At 48.5% G+C, this 16,245-nt stretch overlaps 1 protein-coding gene across 2 annotated transcripts in view; it reads left to right on the top strand.

Moving 5' to 3' along the window:
* NOVA2 (NOVA alternative splicing regulator 2) overlaps positions 1 to 15,865 on the top strand; it is a 34,878-nt gene extending 19,013 nt beyond the window's left edge. For both annotated transcript variants that reach the window (XM_034946242.4, XM_034946243.3), the window contains exons 3-4: positions 1,310 to 1,476; positions 14,442 to 15,865. In XM_034946242.4, coding sequence (XP_034802133.2) covers positions 1,310 to 1,476; positions 14,442 to 15,524 — 1,250 coding nt within the window. In that variant the 3' untranslated portion in view covers positions 15,525 to 15,865. The remainder of the gene's footprint in view (positions 1 to 1,309; positions 1,477 to 14,441) is intronic.
* The last annotated feature ends 380 nt before the right edge of the window (positions 15,866 to 16,245 follow it).

The following is a 16,245-nucleotide window of genomic DNA, read 5'->3' as shown; positions in this document are numbered from 1 at the left end:
CATGCAGAAGTGTGTCTCTCTTTCACTTTCACAAACACACATACACACACAAATGCAGACACATACACTGCCATCCAGTCTCAAAGTGGTATATATTCATTGTACAGCCTCGATCCCACTTTGTGAGATTCTTTTGTTTCTTTCTCTCAAACTCTCACATACACTCAGCTCTGTCTCACAAAGAGTCTACATAACCTTCTTCATCAAAGCGACACCAAAGTCTGTCCAACACACAAGGGCACGCACGAACATCTTCACCGGAATCACTGTGTCACATAGTCTGTTCATAAGGCAGTCTCTGCACTTTATCTTCTACAAACACAGATAAGGATCATCTAGCTAGTCCTGCTCAAGTACACACACACACACACACACACACACACACACCACTCACCAAACAGCCTCGCAGACACACACACTGGTCACAGTGTCACCCAGAATCTCTTTCACACACATATCCCAATACCCCCCAGTTTCTCTCTCCCCTGTGCCCCCACTCCCTAACACTCTCATGCAGAAATGAGAAGGATGCCCAGGACAGAGCCACAGCCAGTATCTGGAGAATCTCCAGGAAAGACACCCACCCACCTCCCTCCCCAGTTCCTTGGTCCCCACTCCTCCATGAGTAGTCTTTGACCCACCCTGCTCTCCCCTGTCCACACCCCTGCCCTCCCCCACCCTTCAGCCCTCCATCTGGTGGGTTCAGACAGGCACTCAGGCCTCTCCTCTGCCTCCCCCATCCCCCAGCTCTTCCCCCATCCTCTCCAAAAAGCCCAGAGGCCAACGCTGCAGGCTTTCAGGGGTTGCCATGACAACAGGGCCTCGTCCCTCGTCCCCCTGGGGGTGGGCTGAGGACCCGGCCAGCCAGACCGATAAGGGGGTTCCAGTTACTGTGGCAACCGTTGCAGGCCTGAGCTCTCTGCTTCCAGAAGGGGAGGGGGGCGGAGTGAGTGAATGGTTGCCAAAGCAACCGGGGAACCGCAAGAACTGAGAAGAGGCAGCTGAGCCCTGTCTCCCCTGCCCAGGGCTGCTGTGGGCATCGCAAAACATTTAAGCATCATTCTTCCATCCCTAGAGGTTGTTTTAGGGGAGGGAGATGAAGTGCAGATTATAAAACAGGATGGCACTCATTCTCCCAGCTGCCCATCATGGCCTGCCAGCCCATGCCCGCTCCCCCAGGCTCACCGTGTGATCAGTCAGGTCCACTCTCTGGACCTCAGCTTGCCTCTTCCATTAAATGGGGCCTGTCTCTCAGGAATGTTCCCATTCCTGTCTCATGAGTGTGCCCTCTCTCTCCCTTGCTCAACAGGAACCACAGAGCGGGTATGCCTAGTACAGGGCACGGCAGAGGCCTTGAATGCTGTGCACAGCTTTATTGCCGAGAAGGTCCGAGAAATCCCACAAGCGATGACCAAGCCTGAGGTGGTCAACATCCTTCAACCCCAAACCACGATGAACCCCGACAGAGCCAAGCAGGTCAGCTGGGGCAGAGACTGGGTTGCTGTAAAGCTGTTGACATTCACAAAGAAACATTCCTCCCACATCACTGCTTACTGTGAGGTTCAATGGGACAAAGCTGATAAAAATTTCATCAGTCAAAGACCACATGATAGTGGTTAGTATTATTTTTAGGGAGTCAGCTGTAATAGAATAGAAAGGACTCCAGAACATTTAGAGTGGGCTTGATTCAGAGAGGGAGTGAAGGTCTGGGAGAATGTGGCACGATTCCCTATTGTTCGATCCCTTCTTCCTAGGATTCTCTAGTTCCTCTTCTCTCTTCCACCTCATCCCATTGTCTCTCTGAACGACCTGCCTCCCACTTCCTGCTATCACCGGAAGTGACCTCAGTGACAGTTCAGCCACATCCAGAAGAGTTTACAAATGGCCTCTCATCCTCCTTCCCTCCATAATTAACGTATGGGGGTAGAGGTGGTGTTTCATTAGCGAGAGAAGAGGTGGGTCCCTCTCCTACACAGCCCTCTCCAGGAAGGAATGGAAGGGGGAAGGCAGCGGCCCTCCGTTGTCTCAGTTACGGGGAAGCAGTGGCGTAGGGGCGTGGCAGGGAGTGGCCAATCGCTTCCCGGGCCTGTCCGGTTGCCATGACGACGGCGCTCACGGGGCAGGTGGGCTCCCCTCAAAGCTGCAGGCAGCGCTGTCCGGACCCGGAAGTGCGTAAGGGAACGGAAACGTGGGGCTGGCTCCCGTTTTCTCTCCCGTCCCCACTCCCCTATGCATGCGTACTCCGTGCAATGCGGCGAGAACCCCTGGGCTGACGGGAGGGCCCCTTGCGAGGGCTCGTTAACGTCTACCTAGAGGCAAAGACAGGAGAGAGGGAGTCCGTAAAATCTGGAATTCTTGGGTCCTGTCGTTGCCCTGAGGTGGGGCAGAGCACAGGCCTGAGTTCCCCTAAGCTCATGGGGAAATGGTGGGCGGAGAAGCCTGGAGGAGAGCTGCAGGGTGGAGCGCTCCCAAAAAAGACAGCAGGGCTTGGGGCGTGTAGCGCGGACGCTGTCCTTGGTGCTGAAGCTCCTCGCTCCCCGCCAGGTTTCTCCCGAATCCCTTCCCACCAGCAGCGCACATGTTATTCACAGTTTACAGGGAGGCGAGGGCATTGCCTCTTCCCTCCGCCTTGGTCGTGGCCACAAGGGACTCAGGGTTCATCAGGAGTTTGTGAATGTTGCAAGGAAAATGGGGTCAGCACCATCTGTGCCTGAGCCTTCTACCGCCTCCCCCTAATCCACAGGAGCTCTGAGACAGTGGAGTCGAAAGGTTATAGAACCAGGATTTATTCCCTGCCTTATTACTCAAGTGTTCCAAAGACTGAGGGAGATCACAGCTGAAAACTCAGGCTCTGGGCTCTGTTGTTTAGTTGAATCCTCCTCCGTACAGTACTTAACGTCCTATGTGACCTTGAGCAAGTGACTTTGATTTCTCCAATCCTCATTTTTCTCACCTGTAAAATGAGATTCATTATGATGCCTCCTTAAGGGTGATGGTTAGTGTTCGTTGATGTTTGAAAAGCACACAGCTTATGTGTATAATGCATAGAAAGTTAGCCCCAAAAATGTTCTCTGTTGTTATTATGGGATTTTTGAGTCAGGAAACAGGTCTACTTCTTTTCTGCCTTGGACTTGCAGTGTTACTCAGAGCCCCTTTCCTTCTGTAGACCTCAGTTTCTCTTTTATTACAGTGCAGCAGCTGGGCCAAACCAGGGATTATAAATTAAATAACTAAAATATTGAAAAAGGTAACAAAAGCCTTGAGGGTTGTTGCTCTCTAGAGAGGGTATGCCATCTTTAAAGGGAGAAGCTGCCACTCAACTCCACCGAATTATTGCACTTTGGGAACATGAACATAGTGCTACCACATCTTCCAAATTTTTCAAAAGAAGCCATAAATTTTTTAGATCAACTGACTTTGAAATGCTTTTTTATTATTATTATTTAATATATATTTGTCTGAGGCAGAGTCACACTCTGTCACCCAGGCTGGAGTGCAGTGGTATGATCTAGGCTCACTGGAGCCTCGACATCCCAGGCTCAAGCGATCCTCCCACCTCAGCCCACTGAATAGCTGGGACTACAGGTGAACACGACCACGCCTGGTCTCAGCCCACTGAATAGCTGGGACTACAGGTGAACATGACCACGTTTTTTTTTTTTTGAAACGGAGTTTTGCTCTTCTTGCCCAGGATGGAGTGCAATGGCCTGGTCTCAGCTCACTGCAACCTACAACTTCCGGGTTCAAGTGATTCTCCTGCCTTGGCCTCCCAAGTAGCTGGGATTACAGGCACCTGTTACCATGCCTGGCTAATTTTTTGTATTTTTAGTAGAGATGGGGTTTCACCATGTTGGCCAGGCCAGTCTCGAATTCCTGACCTCAGGTGATCTGCCTTCCTTGGCCTCCCAAAGTGCTGGGATTACAGGCATGAGACACTGCGCCCGGCCCCTGGCTAATTTTTGTATTTTTCTAGAGACAGGGTTTCACCATGTTGCGGGCTGTTCTCAAACTCCTGGACTCAAGCAATCCACCTGCCTCAGCTTCCCAAAGTGCTGGGATTACAGGCGTGAGCCATTGCGCCAGGCCAACTCTGCTTTTAAAACACTATGAAGGTCAAAAAAACATATATGGCTGTAGGCTGACTGGGGCCTGAGGATCACCAGATTGCCACTTCTGGGTTATACCAGTGGCTCTCACCCCTAGCTGATATCTGAGTCGTCTGGGTAGCTTAAAATGCAGATTCATGGGTCCTGTCCAGAACCACTGAATCAATATTTCTGGTAAGGCTTAGGAATCTGAGCATAAACTCTGGCCCGGGATCAGATCCTGACTCTACTGCTCATTACCTGTGAAAGAACTTGTGCAAGTTCTTTCTTTGTGCCTCCATTTCCCAATCTAGAAAATGGGGTAATAATAACACCTATCTTAGGGTTGTGGTGGAACCTAGATAAGTTACTCTATTAAACTGTTAGCCTGTTGATGCTGCTTTTGTTGTTATTGTTGGTGGTGGTAGTAGCAGTATTTGCAAATTTCCATGGGCTTGCAAATCACTGGGGCAGATGGTCTCTGGTCCTTCTGGCTCTAAAACTTCAACAGTTCTATGGATCTGTGATTCCAAGATTCTAAGCATGTATTATCTAAGATTCTACTGTTCTAATGTCCTGGGATTCCAAGATTCTATGAGTCTGCATCTGCAGATCTTTCTAAGATGCTGTGGTTCTACAATTCAGGGTCTATCATGAAGGCAGCTGCCATTGGCTTAGCGCTTCCCATGTGCCAGGCACTGGGCATCACTTTAGTCATTGAATGTTTCCCATAACAGGCTGGGAGCAGTGGCTCATGCCTGTAATTCCAACACTTTGAAAGGCCGAGGTGGGTGGATCACCTGAGGTCAGGAGTTCGAGACCAGCGTGGCCAACATGGCAAAACCCCGTCTCTACTAAAAATACAAAAAAATTAGCCGGGCATGGTGGTGCACACCTGTAGTCTCAGCTATTCAGGAGGCTGAGGCAGAAGAATCGCTTGAACCTGGGAGGCGGAGGCTGCAGTGAGCCAAGATCGCGCCGCTGCACTCCAACCTGGGTGACAGAGCAAGACTGTAAAAAAAAAAAAAAAAAAAAAAAAAAAAAAAAGAATGTTTCCAGTAATAATATAGGGTAGGTGTGGTTATGCTAATACTGGAGATGAGAAAGGTAAGGCACAGAGAGGTGAAGGCATTTGCCTAAGGTCACACAGTTACTAAAGAATAAACTAGGAGGCTGGACGTAGTGGCTCATGCCTGTAATCTCAGCACCTTGGGAAGCTGAGGTGGGCGGATTACTTGAGGCCAGGAGTTCAAGACCAGCCTGGCCAACATGGTGAAACCCCATCTCTACTAAAAATACAAAAATCAGCCGGACGTGGTGGCAGGCGCCTGTAATCCCAGCTACCCCAGAGGCTGAGGCAGGAGAATCACTTGAACCTGAGAGGCAGAGGTTGCAGTGAGGCAAGATCGCACCACTGCACTCCAGCCTGGCTGACAGAGCAAGACTTTGTCTCAAAAAAAAAATAATAATAACAAAAACAACCTACGATTTGGACCTTGCTGTGTTGTAGAAACAGCAACCCTGCTGACTGAGTGACTCCAGAGAGCAGGCTGCCAGTGTCCCACTGAATATTTGCACAAATCGTATGGATCGGGAATAGTATGCCCATTTTACAGATGTGGAAAAAGAGGCTCTGAGAAGTAAAGGGACTTTCATAGGCCACCAGCTAGGAGGTGGAAGAGGTAGAAATTTTCTTAAAACCTAACTTTATTTTTCCCACATGATTAACCCCTTGTCCTCAAACCTTTTCTTGGCCAATCTATCCTTCCTTCACTGCTCTAAAATACTGCATCACAGACTAAATACCACTCCTGGTTGTGGTTGTGAACATGCTGTTCCATCTTCTTGATTTGTCAGGCTGTTTGTTTTTCCTGGTGTTTTTTTTTTTTTTGAAATAACAGCTCTGTTGAGCTATAATTCACATACTATAAGCTTTACTGTTTAGAAGTGTACAGTTTAGTAATTTTGTTGTATGTTCACAGAGTCGTACATCAGTTACCATCTAATTCCAGAACATTTTCATCATGCCAGAAAGAAACCTTGTGCCCATGAGCAGTCACTCACCATTCCCCCAGATCTCAATCTCAACCTCTTCCAGCCACTAATCTACTTTTGGTCTCTGTGGACTTGCCTATTCTGGATCTTTTATATAAACAGAATCATATAATATATGGTGTTTTGTGTCTGGCTTTTTTCACTTGATGTAATACTTTCGAGGTTTATCTATAGTTTAGCATGTGTCAAAACTTTACTCCTTTTTATAGACAAATAATGTTTCATTGTATGCATAGACCACATTTTGCTTGTCTGTTCATCAGTTGATAGACATTTGGGTTGTTTCTCCTTTTTAGCTATGATGAATAATGCTTCTGAACATTCATGTACAAGTCTTTTTGTAGATATATATTTCCAGCTCTCGGGTAGATACCTAGGGTGGAATTGTTGGGACATATGATAAATCTATGTTCAACTTTTTGAAGAACTGCCAGACTGGTTTCCATAATAGCTGTACCGCAGATGTGGGATTTAAATCCAGTTCCATCCATGGGGATAACAATGACAATAATCATTTTCTTTTCTTTTCTTTTCTTTTTTTTTTTTTTTTTTTTTGAGACAGAGTCTCGCTCCGTCGCCCAGGCTGGAGTGTAATGGCGCAATCTCGGCTCACTGCAAGCTCCGCCTCCCGGGTTCACGCCATTCTCCTGCCTCAGCCTCCCGAGTAGCTGGGACTACAGGCGCCTGCCACCACACCTGGCTAATTTTTTTGTATTTTTAGTAGAGACGGGGTTTCACCGTGTTAGCCAGAATGGTCTTGATCTCCTGACCCCGTGATCCACCCACCTTGGCCTCCCAAAGTGCTGGGATTACAGGCATGAGCCCCCATGCCTGGCTAACAATAATCATTTCTTGAGTGCTTCTATGGCTTATATTAATTGCACACATACATGATGCCCTATGCTTGGCACATAGTAGGTGCTCAGCACATGTCACTTATTTGAATGAATAGGTGATGACTTCACCCACAGGGCCAAGCAGAAACATAGGGACTGAGGTGTAATCTGCCAATGGTAGCAGTTGTGAGTCACCTGAAGGGCACTCACTCTCAGTTCCAGCTACTTGTGGTCATGCTTGGATTTCAAGCTCACCATTACATGCATAAGCTCAATTAAGCTTCATCACAGTCCTATGAGGAGGTCTGAATATCCTTGTTTTACAGATGAGAAAACTGAGTCTCAAAGAGGTTAGGTCCCTTGCCCAGCATCAGACAGGGAGCCAGGATTTAAACCCAAGCAGGTGACTCCAGAGTCCAAGGCAGCTTTTCAGGGATTTGTATGCACGGACTGCAAATGGGTAGCCTGGCTAGTACATTGCATTGTTTCTACTACACAAATCTTAGACATTTTTAAGAGATTGCCAACATTTAAAAACTAGGATGCTGGCCAGGTGTGGTGGCTCAGGCCTGTAATCCCAGTACTTCGGGAGGCTGAGGCAGGCGGATCACGAGGTCAGGAGTTCAGAACGAGCCTGGCTAACGTGTTAAAACCCCATCTCTACTAAAAATACAAAAATTAGCCGGGCGTGGTGGTGGGTGCCTGTAATCCCAGCTACTTGGGAGGCTGAGGCAGGAGAATTGCTTGAAACTGGAAAACGGAGGTTGCAGTGAGCTGAGATTGCGCCACTGCACTCTAGCCTGGGCTAAAGAGCGAAACTCCATCTCAAAAAAAAGAAAAAAAAAACCAGGATGCTTCACATTTTACAAATCAGCATTTCCAACTCATCTGGAAAATGTCCATCAGGCTTAGTTTGGCTGCCCAATTGCATAGTACTCTACCACTCCCCACCCCCACCAGGTAAGATACACCTGCTGCCTCCACCCATTCACCTTCCTGCTTGGGCCTGTGGGCGTGTCATCCTTCAGTCTTCATCCGTCTATTTATTCGCTCACCCTTTGCTGAGTATCTACTGTGTTCCAGGCACTTTTCTAGGCGCTGAGAACCCAGCAGTAATAATACAGGCAAAAATCTCTAACCTCATGGATTTGAAATGCTTTTACAGAGAAACACAAAATAAACAAGGAGATAAGTAAAATATAGAGGATGTTAGAGAGTGAAAAATACTATGAAGAAAAATAAAGCAGAGAAGAGGAAAAGGGAATGTTAGGGCATAGATTTTTTTCCTTTTTATTTTGAAAATGTTTAAGGAATAGTCCCCATACACTGCACTTAGATTCACCAGTTGTTAACATTTGTGCATGCATGAACACATGTGCATGCATGTGTGTACATGCGTGCGCACACACAATTTTTGTCGTGATTTTTTTTTTTTTTTGAGACGGAGTCTTGCTCAGTCACCAGGCTGGAGTGCAGTGGTGCGATGATCTCAGCTCGCTGCAACCTCCGCCTCCCAGGTTCAAGCAATTCTCCTGTCTCAGCCTCCCGAGTAGCTGGAACTACAGGCGTGCGCCACCACGCCTGGCTAATTTTTGTATTTTTCGTACAAATGGGGTTTCACCATGTTAGCCAGGATGGTCTCGATCTCCTGACCTCGTGATCCGCCCACCTTGGCCTCCCAAAGCGCTGGGATTACAGGCGAGAGCCACCGTGCCTGGCTGACCTCATGACTCTTTACTCCTAAGTACTTTAACATGTATCTTCCAAGGACAATCTCCTACATTATTGTATTACTGTCAACACACCTAAAAACAAAAACAAACAAACAAAAATGCTAATTCTATACTATTGTCTCATTGGAAAGTCCATATTCAAATTGCCCTAAAATATCTTTTATAGCTATAGAGGACTTTTCAATCTGAGATTCAGTCAACATTCGTGCTTTGCATTTGATTGTTACACCTCATTAGTCTCTTTTACTCTAGAATAAATGAAGATTCCTTTTTCTTGTTCACAAGGTCTGGCTCTATCACCCAGACTGGAGTGTAGTGATGCCATTTTGGCTCACTGCAACCTCCACCTCTTGGGATCAAGCCATCCTCCCTTCTCAGACTCCCAAGTAGCTGGGACTACAGGCATGCACCACCACACTCAGTTAATTTTTGTACTTTTTGTAGAAATGAGGTTTTGCCATGTTGTCCAGACTGTACAACTTGTGAGCTCAAGCGATCTGCCCACCTCAGCGTCCCAAAGTGCTGGGATTACAGGCATGAGCCACCATGCCTGGCCTTTTTTTTTTTTTTTTTTTTTTTAGATGGAGTCTCACTCTGTCATTCAGGCTGGAGGGCAGTGGCATGATCTCGGCTCACTTGAGAATCGCTTGAACCTGGGAGGTGGAGGTTGCAGTGAGCTGAGATGATGCCACTGCACCATAGCCTGGGTGACAGAGCAAGACTGTGTCTCAAAAATAATAATAATAATAATAATAATAATAATAAAGTCAGGGAGACCAACAGGGAACAGAGCATGGGGAGCTCTGTCACAGCAACACCCCCTTTCTCCTACAAATATTTTGTCATGTTCACTTGACTCTCTGAAATACTATTCATATTCATATATACACATATAGACATATCTACACTCGTGAGACTTTTTGACAGCTTTATTGAGATATAATTCACATACAACTCACCCTTTTAAGGTACACAGCTCTAGGCCCAGTATGGGGGCTCATGCCTGTAATCCCAGCACTTTAGGAGGCCGAGGCAGGAGGATCACTTGAGCCCAGAAGTACAAGGCTGCAGTGAGCTCTGATCGCACCACTGCACTCCAGCCTGGGTATCAGAGCAAGACCCTATTTAAAAAAAAAGAAACATAAAATACATGATAAATAAAGTGTACAGTTCATTGGCTTTTATTATAGTCACATAGTTGTACACCTATTGCCACAATCCATTTTCAAACATTTGCACTGCCTTCAAAATAAATCCTTTTTTTTCTTTCTTTCTTTTTTTAGAGGCAGGGTCTTGCACTGTCACCCAGGCTGGAGTGTAGTGGCACCTGTTATAGCTCACTGCAGCCTCAAACTCCTGGGCTCAAGTGATCCCTTAGACTCCTGAGTAGCTGAGACGACAGGTGCACACCACTGCATCCAGCTAATTTATTTTTATTTTTTGTAGAGATGAGGTTTCACCATCTTGCCCAGGTTGATCTCTAATTCCTGGGCTCAAGCAGTCCTCTGGCCTCTGCCTCCCAAAGTGCTGGATTACAGGCATAAGCCACCGAGCCTGGCCTCCAAAAGAAATCTTGATCGTCTTAGCTATGACCCCTCGATCTCCCACCTCAGCTCACCCTCTCCCTATCCCCAAGCCACCACAAATCTACTTTCTGTGTCTATAGATTTGCCTATTCTGGACATTTCTGTAAAAGGAATCACACAGTATATGGTCAACCATCAACACTTTCTAATTCCAGAATGTATCTATTACCCAAAAGAAATCCTATACCTGTAGGCAGTTACCCCCAATCCCCTTCCTCCCATTCCCTGGCAACCACTAATCTACCTTTTTGGCTCTGTGGATCTGCATATTCTGGACATTTATGTAAATGAACTCAGCTGTGGTCTTTTGTAACTGGCTTCTTTCACTTAGTATAATTTTTTCTAGATTCATCCACACTATAGCATGTATCAGTACTTTGTTCATTCAACTTATTGCCAAGTAATATTCCATTGTATGGATATACCATGTTTTATTTATCCCACGAGACTTTTTTAAATAAAGAAGAAATAAAAGGAAGGTGATTTGTTATAAAACAAGATGAATTTTATTTTTTGCTTCTTTGTTGTTGTTTTTGTTTTTTGTTTTGTTTTGTTTTTGAAACAGGGTCTGCTCTGTTGCCCAGGCTGGAGTACAGTGGCACAATCACAGCTCACTGCAGCCTCAACCTCCTGGGCTCAAGTGATCCTCCCACCTCAGCCTCCCAAGTAGCTGGGACCACAGGCAGATGCCACCACACCTGGCTATTTTTTGTATTTTTACTAGAGACAGGGTTTCATCATGATGCCCAGGCTGGTCTTGAACTCCTGGGCTCAAGTGATTCACCCTGCCTCAGCCTCCCAAAGTGCCGGGATTACAGGTATGAGTCACTGCACCCAGCCAAGGTGAATTTTAATATGTAAATAAATAGTCAGGACCACAATAGAAGGAATAATGAATTAGGCAGCTGCTCACACCTAAGCATAGCTAAGTGAGACAACTACATATGTAAAGTGATCCAGAGTATAATACTGGAGACTTAAATAATACAAATGCTGTTGCTACTGATGCCAGGTTTTCTAAAATGATGAAAACTTTTAGTGAAGCGCAGAGCAAAACAAAGCACAATCTGCTCTTGATTTACTGGTAGTTGCGTTCCTGGAAATTTCAGTAGCTCTTAAAACCATGCAAACAATACTTGGTACTTACATGTGTCATGGGGTTGGGCTCTGAGCTCAGAGATTTTTTTTATTTTGTTATTTTTATTTATTTATTTATTTTTTGGGGGATAGGGTCTCACTGTGTCAGTTGGGTTCTGGGCTCAGAGACTTTTTTTTTTTTTTTTGAGTCAGAGTTTCACTGTGTTGCCCAGGTTGAAGTGCAGTGGCACAATTACAGCTCACTGTAGCCTATACCTCCCAGGCTCAAGTGATCCTCCCACCTCAGCCTCCTGAGTAGCTGGGACTACAGGCATGTGCCACCAGGCCAGCTAATGTTTTTAATTTTTTTTTTTTTTTTTTTTTTGTAGAGATGGGGTCATGTCATGTTACCCAGGCAGGTCTACAACTCCTGGGCTCAAGTGATCCTCCCACCTTGGCCTCCCGAGGTGCTGGGATTACAGGTGTGAGCCACTGTGCACAGACGTGGGCTCAGAGATTTAAAAACAGGCTCTTCATCAGCATGAATGTCCAACAGGACATTCAAAAGTAGTCATATAGTGGCTGGGTGCAGTGGTTCACACCTATAATCCCAGCACTTTGGGAGGCTGAGGTGACTGGATCACTTGAGGCCAGAAGTTCGAGACTGGCCTGGCCAACATGGTGAAACCCTGTCTCTACTAAAAATACAAAAAAATTAGCTGGGCATGGTGGTGGGCGCCTGTAATCCCAGCTACTAGGGAGGCTGAGGTGGCAGAATCCCTTGAACCCAGGAGGTGGAGATTGCAGTCAGCCGAGATCGCACCACTGCGTACCAGCCTGGGTGACACAGTGAGACTCCGTCTCAAAAAAAAAAAAAAAAAAAGTAGACATATAGGGCCTGGGACAGCTCTTTCTTGTGAGGGACTGACTCTCCATTGTGGGGTACAGACACCTATGGTCCTCCCCACTGACAGTCCACATCTTCTCCCAGTCCTTGCAACAACCAAAACCACCACCCCCACAAATTTCTCAGACACCCCCAGGGTTTAAGGGGACATGGGAAGGATTTTTGAGAGGGAGGAATTTATGTGTAGAAATGCTCTCGGAGGTGCAAAAGGAGATGACTGGTTTTGAAATGGGAAGGATTTTTGAGAGGGAGGAATTTATGTGTAGAAATGCTCTCGGAGGTGCAAAAGGAGATGACTGGTTTTGAAATGTCTCCACAGGAATTAAGATTGATCAGACTTGCAGATGCTTGGACAAATGGGTGGTTGAAGGATGGCTGCTCTGCAACTGAGAAAGGAGAGGTCACCATATTCAAATGACCAACTTCTTCATCCTGGGGAGTTCCCGTCCCAGGAGTTAGAAGGAGATTGAAATCTAGATTCTTGGGTTCCTGATCCATTGTGTGACATCCAAGACATCCACTTACGTCTGCCTTCTCAGACAAAAGCCTTCATGTTATCTTCATTTTACAGACAGGACAACTAGATTAGTCTGCTAGGGCTGCCATAACAAAGTGCCAGAGACCGGGTGGTCTAAACAACGGGTATTTATATCTCATGATTCTGGAGGCCAGAAGTCCAAGATCAAGGTGTCAGCAGGGTTGGTTTCTTCTGAGGCCTCTCTCCTTGACCTTCCTCTCTGTGTGTCTTCACACAGTCTTCCCTCTGTGTGCATCTGTGTCCTAATCTCCTCTGCTTATAAGGACACCAGTCAGTAAATTAGGGCCCGCCCTAATGACCCCATTTTACCTTAATTATCTCTTTAAAGACCCTCTCTCCAAATATAGTCAAATTCTAAAGTACTGGGAGTTACGCCTTCAACATATGAATTTGAAGGGGACACAATTTCAGCCCATAACAACAGAGAGTTCAACGAGAAGACCATGTCTAGGGGAGCACAATGGACCAGGAACCCAAGAGCCTAGATTTCAGCTCCGTCACTAACTGGGGAACCTTAGGACAAGTCCTTTCACCTCTTGGGCCTCAAGAGGCTCATCTGTAAAGTAAGGCTTAATGAAGGCTTTTCCAGGGCTGGAAGTCAGAGTATGTAACACTAGAAGGCATGGGTGGGCCATCGTGCAAGCTTGGAGTGAGATCCTGGAGGGCCCCATTGGATCAGCCATTAAGCTTTTAGATGCTGGACGCAGAGGAAGTACTAAGAGTCCCAGGTACATGGGACAGGGTGGTTGAGGGGCTACTGAGGGGACCTCAAATACTGGCTATTCATTAACCAACCATTGTGGATATATTTCAATTTTTTTTAAAAAAAATTTAATGTTAGAGGGAAGATCTCGCTATGTTGCCCAGGCTGGTCTCAAACTCCTGGGCTCAAGTTATCCTCCCACCTCAGCCTGTCAAAGTGCTGGGATTACAGGCCTGAGCCATTGCACCTGACCTGAAATATTTCAATATTTTTAACAACCAGTTGGACCATACTGGTGCATATCAAAAGGCCATGCTGGGCCTGATTTTGGATGCTGGAGAGGAGGGGTAGGGAATGACCTGGGGCGTCTCAGTCTCCAGCCACCGTAAAGACCCTCCCTTCGCCAGTTTGGTGGCTCAAATCTGTAATTCCAACACTTTAGGAGGCTAAGGCAGGAGATCCCTTGAGGCCAAGAGTTCAAGACCAGCCTGGGCAACATCGCAAGGCCCCATCTCTACTAATATAGATAGATAAAATTATATATATATATATATATATAATTTTATTTTATTTTGAGACAGGGTCTCCCTCTGTCACTCAGGCTGGAGTGCAATTTGGCACGAGCTCAGCTCACTGCATCCTCCACCTCCTGGGTTCAAGCGATTCTCCTGCCTCAGCCTCCTGAGTAGCTGGGATTACAGGCATGTGCCAACACACAGCTGGCTAATTTTTGGATTTTTACTAGAGAGGGAGTTTCACCATGTTGGCCAGGCTAGTCTGGAACTCCTGACCTCAAGTAATCTGCCTGCCTTAGCCCCCCAAAGTGCTGGGATTACAGGCGACAGCCACCGTGCCCAGCCTAATTTAATTTAATTAAAAAATAAATAAAATTAAAGACCCTCCCTTTTGCTCCCCACGCAGGCCAAGCTGATCGTCCCCAACAGCACGGCGGGCCTGATCATCGGCAAGGGGGGCGCCACGGTGAAAGCCGTGATGGAACAGTCAGGAGCATGGGTGCAGCTGTCCCAGAAGCCGGAGGGCATCAACCTGCAGGAGCGCGTGGTGACGGTCAGCGGCGAGCCCGAGCAGGTGCACAAGGCCGTGAGCGCCATCGTGCAGAAGGTACAAGAAGACCCCCAGAGCAGCAGCTGCCTCAACATCAGCTACGCCAACGTGGCAGGCCCCGTGGCCAACTCCAACCCCACCGGCTCTCCGTACGCCAGCCCCGCGGATGTGCTGCCAGCCGCGGCCGCAGCGTCGGCCGCCGCCGCCTCCGGCCTGCTGGGCCCCGCCGGGCTGGCTGGCGTGGGGGCCTTTCCCGCCGCGCTGCCCGCCTTCTCAGGCACCGACCTGCTGGCCATCAGCACGGCGCTTAACACGCTGGCCAGTTACGGCTACAACACCAACTCCCTGGGCCTGGGCCTCAACTCGGCCGCAGCCTCCGGCGTCCTGGCCGCCGTGGCCGCCGGGGCCAACCCAGCAGCCGCCGCCGCCGCCAACCTCCTGGCATCCTACGCGGGCGAGGCCGGGGCCGGGCCAGCCGGAGGGGCCGCCCCGCCGCCGCCCCCGCCTCCCGGAGCCCTGGGGTCCTTTGCGTTGGCCGCAGCCGCCAACGGCTACCTCGGGGCCGGGGCGGGCGGCGGGGCGGGCGGAGGGGGCGGCCCGCTGGTGGCCGCTGCAGCCGCGGCCGGGGCGGCCGGGGGCTTCCTGACAGCGGAGAAGCTGGCGGCTGAGAGTGCCAAGGAGCTGGTGGAGATTGCGGTGCCTGAGAACCTGGTGGGAGCCATCCTGGGGAAGGGGGGCAAGACGTTGGTGGAGTACCAGGAGCTGACGGGCGCTCGCATCCAGATCTCCAAGAAGGGCGAGTTCCTGCCAGGCACGCGGAACCGGCGGGTCACCATCACGGGCAGCCCCGCGGCCACGCAAGCCGCTCAATACCTCATCAGTCAGCGGGTCACCTACGAGCAGGGAGTGAGGGCCTCAAACCCCCAGAAAGTGGGATGAGGCCTGTGGTGTGTGCTCCCACCCTTTTCTCTCCTCCCATCTCCTCCTCTTCCCTCTCCTCCTCCCCCCCCCAACTCCTGACCTCAGCTTGGTGTAGTCCTGCTCCTCTTGGGATGGGGCTGGGGTAGGCCCGACTGCACCCTCCCCTTCTGGTAGTCATAGGCAGGATTGAGTGACGGTTGGGAAGGGGGCTCAGAAGCCCCCTCCCCAGCCCGGAACTGACCCCTCCTTCCTCCCTCCCTGTGCTTGGCTGGGCCTGACCCTTCCTGTCCCAGGGCCCAGGTCTGTGTGATATCTGTATATATTGCATTTTGTTGATTTTAATAGAAAACAAAGCGTTATTTTCTCTTTCTTTCCCTCCTTTTTTTTTTTCCTTTTTTTTGGTAAGGATTTTTTCCCCCTTTATAAGTTTTTGTTTCCATATGGGAGGAGGGGAGGGAGCCTCTGGGTCACCCAGAATGAGGGGCCTTCCCAAAACACAACACCCCACCTCTCTGCTTTCAGTTCTAGATCTGAGGGAAGCCATGGGAGTAGAGGTAGCAGAGGCGTCTGAGCTGAAATGGGGCATTTGGAGCAAGGACCCCAGAGTTCCCAGATCTTCTCAGCTACTCTCCTCCCACTGGAGCTGTCCCTCCTAGGTGGGAATGTTCACTCTTTTGTTGTCAGGTTGTATGGGAGGGCAGGGACAGTGCTGCTGGGAAGGATGCCAGCTCTGGGATTG

Source organism: Pan paniscus, chromosome 20, assembly GCF_029289425.2.
Source record: "Pan paniscus chromosome 20, NHGRI_mPanPan1-v2.0_pri, whole genome shotgun sequence".
NCBI classification, from domain to species: Eukaryota; Metazoa; Chordata; class Mammalia; order Primates; family Hominidae; genus Pan; species Pan paniscus.
Note: the sequence above shows the minus strand (reverse complement) of the source record. Positions and strands in the feature narration are given on the sequence as shown.